The sequence below is a fragment of the Myxocyprinus asiaticus genome, chromosome 16, assembly GCF_019703515.2.
Source record: "Myxocyprinus asiaticus isolate MX2 ecotype Aquarium Trade chromosome 16, UBuf_Myxa_2, whole genome shotgun sequence".
Lineage (NCBI taxonomy): Eukaryota > Metazoa > Chordata > Actinopteri > Cypriniformes > Catostomidae > Myxocyprinus > Myxocyprinus asiaticus.
This window is the reverse complement of record NC_059359.1, coordinates 45,068,653-45,088,084: the sequence shown is the minus strand read 5'-3', so window position 1 is coordinate 45,088,084 and position 19,432 is coordinate 45,068,653. Positions and strand designations below refer to the sequence as shown.

The 19,432-nt window shown below is 38.2% G+C and overlaps 1 protein-coding gene across 1 annotated transcript in view; it reads right to left on the bottom strand.

Annotated features, from left to right (window-relative positions):
- Positions 1-19,432, bottom strand: part of LOC127453868 (glutamate receptor ionotropic, kainate 3-like) — a 286,044-nt gene that overhangs the window by 26,182 nt on the left and 240,430 nt on the right. The window contains exons 12-13 of the mRNA XM_051720608.1: positions 18,420-18,538; positions 1,262-1,479 (exon numbers count right to left, since the gene is read on the bottom strand). Coding sequence (XP_051576568.1) covers positions 1,262-1,479; positions 18,420-18,538 — 337 coding nt within the window. The remainder of the gene's footprint in view (positions 1-1,261; positions 1,480-18,419; positions 18,539-19,432) is intronic.

Sequence of the window (19,432 nt, the reverse complement as noted above, 5' to 3'; positions counted from 1 at the left end):
TTCAGTACTACAGTTGAAGTTTCAGGAAACCTCTTTCCTCTAACAAGAAAGAGCTGAATTTGTTCAGGCAGCGACAGCCTGATGGTTTATTGCAAACACCTGTTTTGCAATCTTCATTCTTATACTGCAATCACATACCTCATAGGAGAAAAAGAGGAAAGACAATCAAAGAAACTAATCTCACTACAGAAGTCTTTGCAGATAAATCTTATTCATACATTGTTTTTGGAAGTATAAATAAGTAAAATTTTTACAGGAATGATATACATTTTAGAAAGCAATTTTAGATTTAAACATAAACAAAAAGCTGAGATACATTTTTAGAATTTTTTTATAAAGAAGCATATATTTGAAAATACTACAAAATCAGCAGAAACCATAAAAGTAGGCTATATGAATTAATGTATAAATATGTAATTACTGGTTTAAGGACACCTAGATTTTGTGTCACGGTCAGTTGAACATTTCTCGTGGAAATTCTGGATATTTTTCTCTTCTCGGCTCTACAGCATCTGATCGCGAGTACTCAAAGCAATAAAAAAGTAAAACCCTGCAGGCAAAAGTTGAAACTTTGGAATAACAAATAATAATAATCATAATAATCATAATCATAATCATAATAATAATAATAATAATAATAAATAAAAAAACAATTTGAAGGAACACTTCAAACATGGCAGATAAGCGGGAGAGCTGGAGAATTTGTTTTTACAGTGGGAATTAAGATCTAACTGGAAAAGGCTTAAAAAAATTATTTTGTGGAATTTTATAGATTTTTTTCCCCCCTCTATGTGCAGCCCAAGAATAGACAAATTGAATCTTTTTTGAAAAGTTAGCTAAAGCTGTCTTTCAAAAAATCTTATGTTAACATTCTGCAGGTGTTCTCAACACGAGAGACAAAAAAATCCCTACTTCAGGCTTCAATAATAAAATAATTATGGCTGTTGATTTAACGTTGATTTAGTGCGATTAATGTCATGTATTTCATTCGATTAAACGTTTTAATCAATTGACAGCCCTAGAAATAACATGTAATATTTAACACAAGTAGAAATATAATTTCAGTAATCTGTCATGATTTGTCAAAACTATAGGCTTTACAAAAATCATCACTAATAATTAACTTAGTTCTCATCAGCATGAGATTTGTGCCTATAATGCTTTGGGAAAATGTAATAGGTACACCGAACTGTACCATGTTTGTGGAAAGTGCCAAAAATCATGATTATTTCAGTGTGATGAGGAATAAATAAGATTGTACCTTGAAGAAAGACATGGTGGCTCCATCTTTGACTACACCATACTCGATCTTGGTTTGTTTGGCCAGATCATCGGCTGAGTCAACGGGTGAGTCCATCCTTTCTACAGTGAGGAAGGCAGCCAGATTTGCAGTGTAGGAGGAGATGATGATGAGAGTGAAGAACCACCAGATGCCTCCAATGATTCGGGTTGAGAGAGCTTTGGGCATCAACTCTGAACCTGAGAAGAAGGAAAGGAAGCACAGCACCCAAATGACCATCCAAAATCAAAAGAATGTATGATGTAATTGAAGATAGATGGATAAAGTAGGAAGTATTAGGGTTAAACTCTATTTACAGTACGTTGAAAATATAATAAATGCCTCTTATTTGATTTTAAGCAATGCACACGCAAAGGACAACAAAACTATTGCATCAATGCTGGAATGTCAGTTCTTGAAATGCCATTGCTAGGGATATGCACGACTAATCGAGTACTCGTTGTTCAACAGCTACTCGACTATTAAAAACACTACCCGAATATAGAACATTCATTTTCTTTTAACATTTGTCTGTTGTGAGCAGCGCTGCATTAGACTACTTTCCATCTGAATCTCTCACCAAATCTTGCAGTTACAATTAAATTCACTGTGGATGCTTGTCGTCGAGGTGTTGGATTGGAGAAGAAGATATGATAGCGTATGTTCTTTTGAAAGCAAAGCCTAGTGCAGCACTAGCAATTCTTGCAATATTTTTTATTTTTCTTGAATTCTACTCTTTAATACTACTTGTATTCAGTTCTTTTTGGAGTCTGGCCATGAGGATCTGCTTTTATTGTGGAAAGACACAAGAAACTCAGTAGCTTATCACACCAGTACGTGTATGTGCGTGTAATCTCTGAACACCGACAGAGCACATTTTATAAAAAGCCAACTTTCACCACTTGTTTTTCTGACATGTGAAATTATAAAAATGTCAAAGCCTTGTAGACTTGATGTGTGCATTACCTTAATGTCATCAGTATTGGTTTCTATGCAGAATCCGGGTGATTGCAAATGTTAGTTGCGTTCGAAAACTGGAAAATGCTACCTTCGAAGGCTGTATACGGAGGTAGGATGAAAATAAGGTGCTCTTCAAACTGTCCCGAGACCAGTTTCCTTAAGAGTTCCATTCATTAAAAAAAACTGTTGGTTAAGCCATTAACTTGCTACCCTAAACTAGCCACAAACTTGCCGTAAATTTGCGGCAAGTTTCTGCTCGTTATTTTCACATGCAAATAAGCTTGCGATTTGCTGCAAATGTTTGCCAGAAGTTTGCAGCTCTTTGCTGGTAGTGGTGAACCTGCTGCAAACCTTTGGCAACAATGGACAATTTGCCGCAAGTTTGCTGCAAAGCTCATTTCCATATGAAAATTATCAGTGGCGAATTTGCCGCAAGTTTGCAGCAAATTTGTCATGAACTCTCAATTTTCGTAAGGGTATGTTTCCATCCAAGTTGCGAAATTAATTTATGCGCAAAACCATAATAGCGCAAAAAACAATGTGTGACTATAGCCATCCTATGTGTTCAAAAGAACAAAATCGTCACTTCCGGAGAAATTGTAGCCACTGTGACTCTTTTATTATTACAAATACTTACGGTTTAGAGCACACAGACAAAAACTCTAAAGAACTTTGTCTCATGTCTGGGAGCGACAACACATCATACAGTTCTGGCAGCACTATGTGCGTGCGTTCCTTCGGCACAGTTCAAGTTTGTATTCAACATATTTGCTCTACAAACTCTATGCAGGCTTTGGATTTTCTAGACACTGTTATTTCAGGATGACCAGAGCAACATTTCAGATGCAATGATTGGTCCGCTGGTTATGAACCATACAGTTCATACAGTTATGAACGAGTTATTAAGTCACATTACTTTTTTTGATGTGCATCTTTTATTCCTAATAAATTCCATAGGAGTTTATTCAGTAAACATGTTTCCATCATAGATAATGCTCATTTCTTCTTATTGAATAAAAAATGTATCCACCTCAAGCAAGCGTATATTTTTTTATACACATTTAGTTGATTTTGCACAGATTTTATTTGCATATTGATGTTTCCATCCAGGATTTAAATATACGTGGATGGTAACCAAGCTACTTATAAGACACCAAGTAAGCTGCCTGCTTTTTCAGATGCAGCCTTTTATTTATTTATTTTTTATTCCATTTATTTATGTATATTGTGCATTTATTCCCCCGCCAAAAGAAGAGCATAGTTTGTTGAAGTTATCTTATTTTGAAACCGTTCTCTTTTTGTGGGTTAGAATACTCGACTATAAAATTACTCGAACATGCCCATTTCTAGTCATTGTATGGCGTAGCATTTGTAATCACGTGAATTACAGGAGTAGTCAAAACCATTCATTAAAAGAGGGTGTCCACATACAGTACTTTTGGCCATGTAGTGTATATATTCCACAGCTCATCTTGAATTCACAGAGAATAAATCAAACAAACAGAGGGACACTGGACAAACAGGGATTTAATTTAGGGCAGGAACACGTGCAATTAAACGTTAGAAAACTTTAATTGTACACACATTTATTTTTCTATCATGGTGGACACTTCCTTCTATTGTTTTCAAACAAGCTAATGATATTATCTTTTCTCTAACTTTACATCAATAAGACGTACTTTTTTTTATAAAGACGTTTTACTGAGCCATTTATTGAGCCATTTTCCTTGGTGATTTCAGGGTTTACACAATGTAGACCTGACACTCACACGCACATTAACTATTAACTTAAAGTGAAACCTAATCTAAATAAGGACCGTGGTCTTTGGTTGTTTTCATATAAAGTTAATTATAATTATAATTTTTAGGAAAACAAAGTATAATTTTATTTATGAACCAATATTCTAATTTAGGGCGTCACCTGGCATCCTTATAGGTGAGTTTTGTCAGATTTAACTCACTTCTGGGAATAATTTGGTCCCCAAATTATAGCTAAGTAAAAAATTTGCTTCATGTGGTAACATCTAAATTAACTGGTTTTATGATATTAAAAATATTATTTAATTTGACTAAATTTACCTGACAAATTATGGTCCCACTCTATATTAAGTGTCTTTACCTACTATGTTCTAACATTAAACATACAATACAGTGTACTTATTATGTAACTATGTATTGTTCTGCAAAATTCTCACAAGATTCACATTTGCTACCACTGAGGTTGTGGTACGGGGAAGTTTTTGGGTCAGGGTTTAGATTAGGGTTAAGGTTTAGGGTAAGGGTTGGGATAGGGGTAAGGCTAATAGTGTAACCACAGATGTAATTAAATGCAGGTACTTTAAATGTAAGTACAGTGCAACAACACATATATAAGTACATTGTATCAAATACTTCAGTCCATAGTAGTTACAGACACCTAATATAAAGTGGGTCCCAAATTAGTTTATACAAACAAAAGTGATATTAATCGGTAAGATCAAGTAGAAATAGTTAATTAGGTTATCACTTTTTCAGTGTACATAGACACGCTGTTTAATTTTCACTTCTTTTACTCATATTTGCACAAGCTAAAATACAAATGTAGTTAACATATTCAATTCTTTAATAACAATAATTGTGTCACAACATACAGCATCATATCCACTCTTCTGATCGAGGGTCTTTGGTTTGCAGTCTTGCTGTTTGGATGTTCCTTTATTACGTTTCATTGTGCAAGTTTTAAGGAAATGCTGATGTCATGACAAGCAACCAGCTGACACCAAACACAACGCTGAAGCCAAACATCTGCTTACCTGTGTGGAAAAAGTAATAGAGTTGCTAAAGTGTGGCCGGCTGTGGGTTATTCTCTATGGGTTTGCTTCAGAGTGATATTAATTATGATGACCTGCTTTTCCCTGTCCTGCTATTTCTTTCACAAGCATTGAAACATCAGCACAGCCCAAGTTAAAGCATCTCCCAGCGAGAATAATTACCGGCACTTAACATTCCCACCTACATTTGGTAAAGAAGAAAGCCAGAACGCAGCTCAGTGCCGCAGGCTAGTATTTAATATTCAGGCTGCTACTTAGCCTTTTCACTTTCAGTGTGTGAAAACACAATAATGTTTTAAATAATAGTATAGAAAAGAGCTAAAGGTATATTCAAGATTAGGGACACCAAGCAAATTAGTACAGCACTACAAGCACAGAATTAATAGTTAGTGCAGTGTCAGTTAGTGCAGTGGTAAGTCGTCATAGAATTTATATTCTATTTTTAGAATAGAATGACATTTGGAAACAAGGCAAGAATCACTCTTACTATTGCTCTTACTTAGGGCTAAGAATTGGAACAAACCTCTTACCCTAATTATTAAATGTCTATGTGTAACTCGTCCCAAACTGTTTATGCTACAGATATGCATAATGTATAATGCATATTGATGCGTGTGATCAATGACAAAATTGTGTGACTTGTTGAGAAGAGATGTGCTTTTAGTTTTCTAAGTGATCAGACTTCTGATTTTAACCTAGTTGATGATAAAACAAGCACAAAAAATAAATCCCATAAAATATCCCAGTAGATACTGTAAAATTGTAAATTCAAGTCACAAGACTTGTTTGCAAAATCACTTCCAAAAAAGGGACACTTGTTTTGCACCTTTAAGAGGGAAGAATGTGAGAGTTCCCTATCTGTCACTCACTCGATATTGTGTCGATGTAGTGACACTAGGGGTTGCCCTTGGGAGCCCCAAACACCTCTGATCTTTGAGAAAAGGCCAATGGGAATTGCCGAGTGGAATTTGCATGCCACTCCCCCGGACATACGGTTATAAAAGGAGCTGGCTCGCAACCACTCATTCAAATTTTCTCTTCAGAGCCGAGCGGTTGTGTTCAGTGAGCTGAATCCTCTGCCGTTCCATTCACCTTGAAAAGCTGTTGGATTTATGGCACATTACAGCGGCTTCTCCCCCTCTTGCACCGGTGGAGTGCAGAGAATGCCCCTGGGCGCTTCAGCAGCAAAAAGAGTATATTCTTGCTACTGAAAGAGTATATTTTCCCTTCTAAAAGAGTGGCATTAACAGAGAGCGTCTTTTTAAAGATGGGTCATGTTCTCACTACGAGAGTGTGACCATGGCAACGTTGTGGTCACAGTTTTTTTGCTTCCTTAGAGGAAAAAGTCACCCCAGCGGGTTCCCCTAGAGCCCAGGTCTCCAGGCGCGTCTTGGTTACGACAGATGCCTCCGTGCATGGCTGGGGCACTGTGTGCAACGGGCGCACAGTTGCTGGTCCTTGGACTGGCTCACGACTGCGTTGGCACATCAACTGCCTCGAGTTGCTGACAATATTGCTTGCCCTGCGGAGGCTTCGGCTGTTGATCCAGGGCAAGCACGTGTTGGTCCAGACGGACAACACAGCGATGGTAGCATACATCAACTGCCAAGGCGGCATGCGCTCTCGTCAAATGTCGCAACTCGCCTGCCGTCTCCTCCTCTGGAGTCAGCAGTGGCTCAAGTCGTTGCGAGCCACTCACATCCTGGGCAACCTCAACAGCACAGCGGATGTGCTGTCGCAGCAGGTCACGCTCAGGGGAGAGTGGAGACTCCACCCCCAGGTGGTCCAGCTGATTTGGAGTCGATTCGTTCAAGCACAGGTAGACCTGTTCGCTTCCCAGGAATCCTCCCACTGCCCGCTTTGGTATTCTCTGACCGAGGCTCCCCTTGGCACAGATGCACTGGCACACAGCTGGCCCCTGAGGCTGTGCAAGTATGCATTCCCCCCAGTGAGCCTACTTGCACAGACATTGTGCAAGGTCAGGGAGGACAAGGAGCAGGTCGTCCTAGCAGCACCCTACTGGCCCACCCAGACTTGGTTCTCGGACCTCACCCTCCTCGTGACAGTCCCTCCCTGGCGAATTCCCCTGAGGATAAACCTTCTTTCTCAGGGACGGGGCACCATCTGGCACCCACAACCAGATCTCTGGAACCTCAATGTCTGGCCCTTGGACGGGATGCTGAAGACCTAAGTGCCTACCACCTGCAGTGGTAGACACAATCACTCAGGCCAGGGCTCCCTCTACGAGACGCCTGTATGCCTTGAAGTGGCGTCTGTTCGCTCAGTGGTGTTCTTCCCGACGCGAAAACCCCCAGAGATGCGCAGTCGGATTGGTGCTTCCTACCTGCAGGAGAGGCTGGAGGGGTGGCTGTCCCCCTCCACCTTGAAGGTGTATGTAGCTACTATATCGACACAACACGATGCAGTAGAAGGTAAGTATTTGTGGAAGCTTGACTTGATCATCAAGTTCCTGAGAGGCACTAGGAGGTTGAATCCCCCCAGATCGCACCTCATCCCCTCGTGGGACCTCTCTGTGGTCCTTCGGGGCCTACGGGGAGCTCCATTCGAGCCCCTGGATTCAGTTGAGCTAAAGGTACTCTCTTTGAAGACTGCCCTCCTGACTGCACTCACTACCATCAAGAGGGTAGGGGACCTGCAGGTGTTCTCTGTCAGTGAAACATGCCTAGAGTTCAGTCCAGGCTACTCTCACGTGATCCTGAGACCCCGACCGGGCTATGTGCCCAAGGTTCCCACAACCCCGTTTAGGGATCAGGTAGTGAACCTGCAAGCACTGCCCCAGGAGGAGGCAGCACACCCAGCCTTGGTGTTGCTGTGTCCGATGCGTGCTTTACGCATCTATTTGGATCGCACGCAGAGTTTTAGAAGCTCCAAGCAGCTCTTAGTCTGCTTTGGCGGACAGCAGAAAGGGAGCACTTTCTCCAAACAGAGGATTGCCCACTCGGTCATTAACACCATCACAATGGCATATGACGCCCAGGACATGCCGCCCTCCTTGGGGCTATGAGCCCACTCTACTAGGAGTGTGGCGGCCTCCTGGGCCCTGACCAATGGCGCCTCTTTAGCAGACATCTGCAGAGCAGCGGGCTGGGCAACACCCAACACCTTTGCGAGGTTTTACAATCTCCGGGTTGAGCCGGTCTCGTCCCGTGTGTTGTCTGGTATGAGCAGGTAAGTTCTGGGACAGCTGGCCAGGTGTACCGCTTGCGCATAGCACCTTTCCCCTCCCCGAGGTGAAGACGTGCGCTTTGACCCCCAGTCGTTTTCACAAAGTTGTGGACCCTGGATGACATTCCTCCTTAGTCCTGTGGCAGGCGGGTTTGCGGAGAAACTCGCTGCGGCCCAATACATGTGCTAACTAGGCCCTGTACTGGGGCAGGTGCTCCACATGTGCTGGTTCCCCGTAGGTAGCCCCGTGTGATGTATCTTCCGCAAAATGGTTTCCCTGTTGGTAAACTGCGTCTTCCTTGGGCAGAGGTTTCTCTGCCCCTGGTCACCGTATCTGTAGAGCTCCTCCCCCTTGGGTAGGACCTACCACGGGACTTCTCCTCATGACATACTTCTGACAAGACTCGGTAAGACCATGTGACGTAAAATGTTATTTTACATTTGAAATTGTAAATGGAGATCAAACAATTCAAGGAATTAATGGTACTGTAAAAATGTCAGTAATTTTAACAGTAAAAGACTGTAAAAATGCTACAGAAAATTTTAATTGATTAACGAGTATTTACTGTAAAACAAACAGTACATGTTTTATATATATTTTAAAAGACAACACAGTAGTTTTTACAATAAAATGTTGTAAAAATTAAATTTTTTAGATGTAAAAAGTATGATTTTCCTGTATAATTAATGGCAAAAATTTACATTATGTTTAACAAGTGAGTACATGTAGTTTTTACGGTAAATTATTGTTAAAATTATGGGGAAAAAAAACAGTAATCGGGCGTTCCCAGAATTCCCTGCATGACCCATTACATTTCATTATATTTAATGTGAATAGTTATGTTTCTTCTTATTTTAAATATCAGTTTTGTACTTGGGGTGTTCTGTGTTATATTTAATGTAGTTTAGTTAATGTTTATTGCATTATTTTAATTTCACATGTGTTACCCTGATGGTGTTTAATGTTTGTGTGAGTGACACTGAGCACACTGTCTCTACATGTTTATTGGTAATTGCACCTGGAAGAGTCGCTATTGGTGAACTTCATGTCATCATGTGCGCTTCTGTAATTTTTATGGTGGTTAACAATACCTTATAAAGTAAAAAGCAGATTTTTGTAGTTTTTAGAATGTTAATATCAAGTTTTTTGGCGTTTTTTATTTTATTTTTTTACTGTAAATGTTTTTACAGTGCCAGCATGGTCATGTAAATTACAACAGCTTTAAACTGTAAAATTTACAGGTTGTTCTGTAAAGTTGTTTAAATTTTTACGTATTGTTTCCATAATTATTCTGGCAACCACAGCTGCCAGTTGTTTTTATTTATTTTTTTAAGTTATAGCTCATGAATTTAACGTAGGCTATAATAATAATAAAAAAACATTTTTTTTAAAAACCCGCTATAATGTAGGCCTTTTTTTTTTTTTTACTACTTTTTAACTGATTGTACCTGCTTTCATACTCTAGCAGCAATAACACTTAATTTTTCTCGTGCATCAATAGTCTTATTTCTAATTCAACTGAAACTACTGTAGCTGATGCTCTCAGACCATTTAATCTCATACAATAACTCATTATATCAATCATTTATGCAATTTGAAATAAAAAATACACAGAATAACAAACACGCACAGGAGTAAATCGCACAGCTTTGAGAATCATGCAGAACTTCATTAACTGTAGGACTGAACAGCTGCTGGTTTCTTACAACCATTTCAAAATGACAGGTATCCCATGCAGATCAGTGGAGATTCCGTACGGAATGAAATGTGAAGTAGATTTGTGCTCCTCGTGGGCAAAGATTCACTGTGGGCAGAGTCTTTTCTATTTTTCTCCTTACATGAGGTAAAAGATAACATTTTGATTAAGGTTGGGAATCATGAACTGGTTCTTATTCAGAACTGGTTCCTATTTTTAAAGAGTAGGCGCCATGACATAATACAAAGACAATAAATAGATAACACATCAATTCCGATGTCCTCTATGAAAATGAATTTTGTCAAAGTTTAGAAGTACTTTAGCATATAAATGGCCTTACAGCTGAGAGATATGGACTAAAAGCAGCAAAACTTTAATTTTGATTTCACAGGGTCTTTAAGTGAGATTCACCAATCAGAGAAGTCAGTGGGACTCATTTACTAATAATTACTTGGATTTTGCAAACTTACACGCACAGGGAAATTTTCACTGACAATTTCCACCTTATTCACAACAGGTGCGTACACACAAATTTGTTCTTAGCCTTGTTTTAATGTTAATGAATCCGGATTATCCTAAATGAAGGAATGTGTGCACAAAGTTAGGAATTTACATAAAACATGGCCAAACAATTTCCATATAAGGGCTCTCAGCACCACCGTACTTGTACATTTGTAAATGTGTTGAAAAAGATGCTGCCGAAGCAAAAAGCCAAAAAACAAAATAGTATAAAACAGTGCAATACAGCATTACAGTTTAGAATGATTTTATAATATGTATCACTGTAGATGTTGGATGAACTGAAGGCATGCTTCGAGTGCTGCTTGTGCAGGACCATTTATCTGAACCTCATTGGCGGCAGGTTCAGACTGTGTGTGTGTGTGTGTGTGTGGTCCAAAGCAGGGCTGCAACTAACGGTTATTTTGATAATCGATTAATCTTCGATTATTTCTTGAATTAATCGTTGAAAAAAAAAAAAAAATAAATATATATATATATATATATATATATATATATATATATATATATATATATATATATATATATATATATATCTGTATTTTCTGTATTTTATTAAAATATTAAAGTTTTTTTTTTTTTTTTTTACAGAAATGATAAAGGGCATTTATTGTTTGGATTTGGTTCAATTTTCAGTACTGAATTCATGACTCTATACTCTCACAAAACTTTGAACAAAGCCTGAATTTATTATTATAATTATTACTTTCAAGATATATGCAAAGCAGTTCCTTTCCTTTACATGTAAAACTTCACAAAAAGTACTGTTCATTGGATGATGATTCATCAGGGATGGTGTGGGACAAAAAAAAAATGCCCAGCAGAGGGCAATGGTCACACCAAAATAGAAATAATAATTTTGCCCGACTGAAAAATACATTCAATTAATTATATTAAATACATATGCTTGTACACTGTCACTGATTACATATATTTTAAGTATTTCAAATCAAAATTGTAAGTTTTAAAATAGTATTGTCACTGACATGCTCGCATGAGGAGGATATATCATCTAAAACACTTTAAAAACCAGCACACCTTGACCTCTGAGATATCAGTGTGACATCCATGAAAGCTACAAAATTGAGTACACTGAAACTGAAATCGAGGTATGATGTTGCAGGAGTTTAATCCAAATGATAGTGCTCCTTTTCTCCACTGTGGTTTGTTTGATTGATGCAGATGCACTCGCTCGTTACTTAGTGAACTTTAACTCGCATGTGGTAAAAACAAAAAGTTTTGTGAAAAAAAAAACACATCTGATTTTGAATTCATAACATGTATACATTTTAAAACATAGAAAATAGCAGTAAAATGTAAGTCATGCACTGGAGAGAAACTACTCTCAAGTGCATCAAACAGCACACGCCTCTTTCAATGCACCTGGTGCAGCAACCACTCCACTTTAAACTGTGTGCTTACTATGATCTTCTTTAAAGTGTTTATAAAGTGCTCTCGTACACTGGACAACTTGGGTCTTGTTTTTTCCGCTTCAACTGGTCTCTGTTGTTTTTCAAACGAGTTTCATCATGCAACACATTTTCACTGGGCTGTAAAGTGAAGTCGCTGACGGAGCTTCTCCATACTCACCACACATATCCAACTAATCGATAATAAAATTAGTTGTTGATGATTTCCATTATGGATAATTATCGATTTTATCTATTAGTTGTTGCAGCCCTATTCCAAAGTCATTGAAGTGCAAAAAAAAGAAGTGGCAGTTCTGCTGCATCTGATTGTTTTGTGAACGGGACACCATACCAGCACCATATAAGAGTTAAAATTTCTGTCAGTATTGTGTTACGAACACAACATGCTAAAGCCATATGACAAACTTTTCCGGACTGTATAGGACCATTCCACCAGCTGCACATCCAAGGGCGTTTTTGTGCTCTATCACTGAGTGTGCATGGGCAGATCCACAACCCAGCTCGAGCTATAATGCATATAATTTGTTTTACTTTGAAATAAGACTATATATATAATAAGACATTTTTTTATGTGTGTGTGTATATACTGTATATATATATATATATATATATATATATGTGTGTGTGTGTGTGTGTGTGTTTATAATTTCTTTCATTTCGTGTTTATTCCATGTTTATAAGGCATGTGATTTTTGCCTACGTGCGGTTTTAGTTGTTCCAAAATGTTTTCATAAATTTAGAATACATTTTACTGCCATTGATGAATCATGATTTCTTCATACGCCCACTTCCAAAAACACTGCGAATGACGTAACCTCTTATACTGTAGTCAGTCTTCTTACTCTTACAAACAACTTTGCAGTGGGGCAATTCCAGCATTACAGACATTTGTTGTGAAAAAGTGAAATTTACATACTAATAGAAAGTACTCATTACCAGTGTATCACAGCATTTATATGTCTAATCATAAACTCCTTCAGATAGGTCTAGACATCCAAAAAAAAAAAAAAAAAAATATCCAGCACTTACCATATAAGTTACATCTGGTCAAAATCGTGTTGTTGAGAGAAAAAAAAAAAAAAAAAGATAAAATCGCATCTCTTTATAAGTAGCACTGATAGAGACAGCATATGGAAGGCATTAGGACCCAAGAGCAGACACCCGACTTCCCATTCAGCAGCTCAGTAGCATGTTGACCTGCTCCATGAAGATTACCATAGGATCTACGCATTGTATCACACAGTATTTGGCCTTGTTTTAATTGAGAGCACCTGCTTTAAAGAACTGTCTTTAACAGTTTTTCATATTCAGTTTATGTTTCATGGAAAGGAAAACAAAAAAAAAGACAAATAAACCACATCTGTTTACTGCATATGTACCTCTATACTGTATTAAAATAAACAGCTTTTAGTCTGTGAATAAACCAATATGTCAGTTGGATTCTATTAATTTATTAATGTTACCGACTGTCTATCTGTGGACATTTCTGATGTTTGCAACCCTCTTTGCTTTGCACAAATTACCCAGTTCACTGACTGAATGTTTTTACAACGAGTGTGATGAAACGTCATTTCACGAGTTCGCTGGTTCATATAGTCTTTGAGCGCATTAAGGTATTTGGTGTGCTGTCCATAATGGAAAGGCTCAAGCAAAGTACTGGAATTGAGCTCTGAGAACCCTCCCCCTGGACTATCTGACTAAAGCAAGTAATAGAAAGACAATTTTGAAATAATTGGTATAAATGTTATTAATTATAAAAGTACAGATGGGGAGGTGGAGGAATGCCAGAAGAATCGTCTCCATCATCACAAGTCTGTGATGGTGGAAAACAGTTGTAAATACATTTTACCATCAACACCTCCCCTCAAAGAGCATATGTAGGTGATAACCATCCATGCGAGCTCTGATAAATCTTGGATAAAGAACGGCCCCGGGACCACCGTTAACATGGCAAGAAGCAGAAAACAGACTGGACAGTTGCCACTTGCAGAGGCAGCCTCACGTTAGGGTCTTCCCAGAGATGGAAATAAGGGAGACTGAAATGGATAGGAGGAGATGTGGACCTCAAGTGTAATGGCATTGAAGATGGCATATTATTAAACAGTTAAGCAAAAAGCACACCACAGTTGCAATGTTGTGTGAGGCTTAGTTGCACAGCCGAAAGACACACCGCAGTTGCGGCACCTGGACAGCAAATTTGTACTGCTTAGTAGATATATTAAGCCGATAAGCAGAAAAGGAAACACATCAACATTTCTGATAAGAAGTGTAAACAATATATGTTGATATGCCTGAAAGGGGCAAAAGACACTTGCAAACAGATAACAAAATACTGTGGAAGAAATGGTTGACATACTGTATGCAAACATATCTGTAGGGGGAACAAGTATGTTGCATGGCATCTGTGGGCTCCTTTGGGAGGGAACATTAACATTTTTGGAAAGTCATATATAGAGAAAGCAGTAAAGAAACCTGCATACTGTACCATCCTGTAGAAAGAATGGAAGTAACTCTTATAGACACCTGCTGAAGGTAATATTGTTGATACTACGGAGGAAGGAGCAAAAAGATAACCGCAGGTGTTTCTGTACAGAAAGCAAATTAGACACAATAAGATGCACCTTAACCAGTGGAACATTTGTGAAATCACAAATCTGTGAAAAAAGTAACAACTATAGGGACTATGAACCATGGCATTCTGCGGGTCATGGCAGCAGGAGAGGGGGTTGCTCTTGCACTGGTAGAGAGAAAAACCACAAACTGCTTATGCTTATTTGTGGGGTAAATCATATGGTCAAAGCTTCTGGGGTCTGTGGCTAGAGAAGAAAAAAAAAAAACAGGACTTGCAGCTCTATCTGACAAAAAGGATGGTGCAGCCACCATAGCAACCACTGGGTCAAAACAGAATAAATAGAGGCATAGTTTGCATTAGTGGAAAAATATTTTTCCGTCTTCTTACACTTGTAAAGCTGGGGAGGGAAAAGCTGAGCAAGCAAAACTTATTATACTATGTTCTTGGGTTAAATCTCTGGATTATTTGTATAACAATCATATATATATATATATATATATATATACATACAGTATTTAAACCGCTGGATGACATATTAAACGTATGGCATACCTGAAACTCAAGAACCGCTATCATGAGAATGTATTGACTGGGTCTCTTGGCTTGAGTCATAAAACAACAGACAGAAAAATAAACCAAATCATTTCAAATGAACAAATTTGTCAGAAGTCGAACTTTACACAGACATTCCCTCCTCAGTATGTAGGGAGCAGAGCAGTAAACACTTATTTGTAGCCTGTGAATCAAAAAGCAGCTACAACAGGCTATCAGGCGTTTAACAGGATGAGCCATGTTATTGACTCTGTTAACATGCACTTAAGAAAAAGGCATATTCCAAGGATTGAGGAAGGATGCGTTCTGAAACGTCACGTAAAAGCTAAAACCGCGAAAGGGGTTAAAAGTAAGCTTTTTAACATGGATAGGTTTCTGCCAGAGAACGCTGCTTAGAAGACCATGTAAATACAAGCAGCGTTCTTACAGGAGAATGTGCATGTATGCTGGGGGAATCTCGGAGTATGACATAAGAGGAAAACCTGCACTATAGCAGCGCAACGTATGATGAGTTGCAAAGGGACATCTGGAAATAAGTCGAAGCAATGGAGAACGAAAAATGGGGAAGTTGTGAATTTAATTGGATACATTTTAGCTGTGCAAGGAAAATATTTATGCAGTGGAGTAGGAAAAACAGCTACGAATTTCTTTTGACTAATTACTAGTACGCAGTCACGAGGAGTAAAAGACATTTTTGTGAATAAAAAGCGAGCTCGAGGCCAAGCCGCCCTGAAGTAGATTAGAATGTAACTTTAGAGAACAGTTAGGAAGGCCTGATTGTCACACCTGAGATTTTGTCCTAGCGGCCACCAGAGGTTGCTAGGTGTTTAAGAGACTTTTAGTTTGAAGTTTTGTTTACCTTCTTGTGTCTCTGTTCCTGGTTCCTGCCCTTATTGTTCCCAGCTGTTTCTTGTTTACATTGTCTGCCCCCAATGTATTTAATGTCCTTGTGTTTGCTTAGTCTTGGTCAGTTGTTGTTTCCTGTTATCCTCATGGATGTGACGTCTGTTCTGTTCCCGTGTGTTTGTTTTGTTTTGTTCCTGTATTTTCCAAGTTTTGTATCTGGACTCATTTTCTTATTAAATCAAAGCTGCACCTAGATCCTGCTCTCTTGACTTCTTCCTGCATTCGTTACACTGATAAGGCATAACTTACAAAGAGTGAACAAATGCTGGAAGAATCGTCACCGGTGTGAGGAAAGCAGCCGCTTATATATCCTTGGGATATGATTGGCAGACCTAGATGAACAAGCTCCACCCGAACTTTGTGGGCATGTGGGGGTTTGCGTTTGACAGCGGTCTAGAGTTTGATAGAACGATAATTTTAAGATGGGACAGAGTATTTAAACTGTTTGCATAAAGTACTTTTGTTAAAGGCAAAATATTCTGAAAAGGCTACTTTAAAACATTATCTCTATGACTGATGTTTTCATCTGTTTGTGCGTAAGCGTATGCGTTTTGGTATAAGTGTGTTTGACTAGCTGAAATCAGTTTCGTATACATTATGTCTTTTTGGACTATAAGTCACAAGACATTTCAGATGATGAAAAAATAAGCATGACTTATTTCCTGGAAAATATAGTAGACAAGATTTTTTTCCAATTTAGATCGGGAAATGAACTTGCATTACGAATGTGACAAAAATGGACGTGAGTTTTTGATTGTGGTCACACTTTGTAAAAACTCTTTGAATTTAAAGACAAAATCTAGAATTAATAATAGCCACAAATTGTAGAAGGGTTGGCACTCCTAAGAACATGTTATATTTAGTTTTAATTATTTGTTATTTTCACATTAATGGGGACAAACCAGCATTATGGACATGACATCTCTCTGTTACGGACGTGATAGTTGTGAAAGAGGCACTTGATGAAATGATGAAGGAAAAACTATCCAAAACACTTTGAAACCTGCAGACTTTGACCTCTAAAACAATCAGTATGGTATCCATTAAGGCTGCATGATTGATTGAATTAAGACTGAAATTGCAATATAGCCTTGCACAATTCCTAAACTGCAAAAGTTTGCGTTAAAAAATATAATCTGCATTTACTGCTTCAGTCAACACTGTGCGAGCGAGCGGCGCTCTCTAGCGGGTGTGTGCAACAAGTGCTGAGCAGTGCAGCAATGTTAGGATATGAATGTTTATCAAATGTTAAGTCAAAATGGCATAGTTTGTCAAATTGATCCTTTCCTAAATGTTGGCTATAAATGCAGTAATATAGAAAAGCATCACAAATCAAAGCAATAGTCAGAGATCAATTGGAATCATCATGATAAAAGAATGAGCAGAGGTGGTTTTTGATTTTCTCATTGATATCCATTTGATTTAATATGAAGTGCCACGTACATAACTCATTATGTGTGTTTAAAGTAAAAAAGGGAGACCATTTGTTCATCATATTTAACATTGATATAAGATAGCCAACATGATCACACGGGAAGTCACCATGTTTCTACAGAATGTTCCAGTACCCTGACATCTACCACATTCTGTTGAGTTACTGACAAGTGCCAAAAATAAAATATAGACCTTAATGGACAAATTAAAAGGGGTTTTGCTCCTTTGCTTAAAACTTTATTTTTCCATGGCATGGTCGAGATTTGTTTTATTGCCCAATACAGTACTGTCTTTATACTTATGACTTATAGTTAATAGTTTTATATTGTATTGTCATGATTTAACTACACAATTTGCAATGTTTCATGGGGTAATAGTTCAGAACTCATAAAATAATTTTTGTACAAAGTCTTGTACCTTTGTCTCTTTTTTTCTTTTTACAAATGTTTTTGAAATGCCTATGGATAATATCATTTGTAAAATTATTTCCAGAATAGAAGGCTTATCAAAGAACAAAAAGATTTGTTAATGGAAGTGTTAAGTGGAATTGCAATCTGAATCAGAATAATTAATTTCATTACAATTACCATCCCTAACTCTAATGTCATTTTATAATGGAAGCTAACTGCAGTAAATTAATGAAACGAGTCAAATAAATCAAAACTGAACAGTGTGGGCAGGGCAGGTATGAAAATGGGACAAAAAAAAAAAAGAGAACAACGTATAGAGACATATGGCCAAGCGGAGATGAGATGAACCACAGAGCCACTGTGTATGTGCTGAAATAAAGACAGTCTTCTGTCAACTTTCATCCAAACCTTAAACTCACAAACGAGAAGGTCTCTGAAGGCAGCCGAGTGTCAGGAAACAAACACAGCTGTTATCACTCTAACCTGCCAGTGTGTATGACACATGCTTGACAGCACTCATACCCACCTCACTGACAAGCACGATGACTACTTCCTACCCCTGTCAGACAAGTCTGAACTCCACACGCTGCTGACAGGTAAAGGGGGGAATTTTCTGGTTTGTTTGTCGTTGTGTTTGGCAAGTAGAAGTTCAGGTGCACTGTACCTTGCTGCATGAGGGAGCCCACGCCAAACCAGAAGCTGTTCAGAAGGGTGAAGTTGTTTTCGACCACATCGGAGCCAGGGTTGCATGGGTGGGCGTCGTACCACTCATACGGACTGAACCTATAGAAAGATTGAGAGCAAAACATTACCTCTGCTACTAATTTACAAAGTCTGTAATTTCTGTGCCATTAGCAGCAACAAACAAAATTCCAAAAAATCATGATCAAGGTTTCCCATTGGTTGGACTAACTGTTAGTCCTGCCCCAGACTCAGAAGTTGCCAGAAGTTGGCATGTCGGACTAAATCTTTACATTTTTGGAGCGTAACGCATTGCATTTTGATACATTTATGTTATTTCTTGAGGAAAATTATGCTATTACTTTTCTAAGCAACCAAGTCATGGTGGCAAAATCTGAACAAGCACCACTCACATATTCTTTAGAAAATGTAAGAATCCAGTTGGCTTTATTGACATGACATTTCATGCTGTGAGATTGAATATTACACACTGCTAATACTACACACTCTTACGTTACTAGCACAAAGAGCTAGGTGCTCTTCAAAGGAGTCGGTAGAAGCTGCATCAATGACTTATTATTAATTCTTAGTTTACAGTAACAGCGGGCACGTTCTTCCGAAATTGTTAGATGATACAGAATATTAATCACGTTTCCCCCAATTAATCACGTTTCCTCTCATTAATATTATGTGTAAGCATGTTTCCGACTCTACAATAGTACTAAAGGCTTAAATAACAACAGGGACATCAATTAAAGTTTAATCACTTTAGAATATTTCACTCAAATCAAGTATTCTCAAATGGTGTCAAGGGTGAACAATCTCAGCTCATTTCAACAGCTTGTTGAACTATAACATACTTAACTCTCGATACTTCAAGAAACTGCAGATGTCTGTAATATCCCTTACCAGCTGTCCTTTAATAACACCTACAGTACAAGAAACGTCTCAAAGCAGATGCCTTCTGAGATGTGAGACAGAAGTATCATCAGGGGA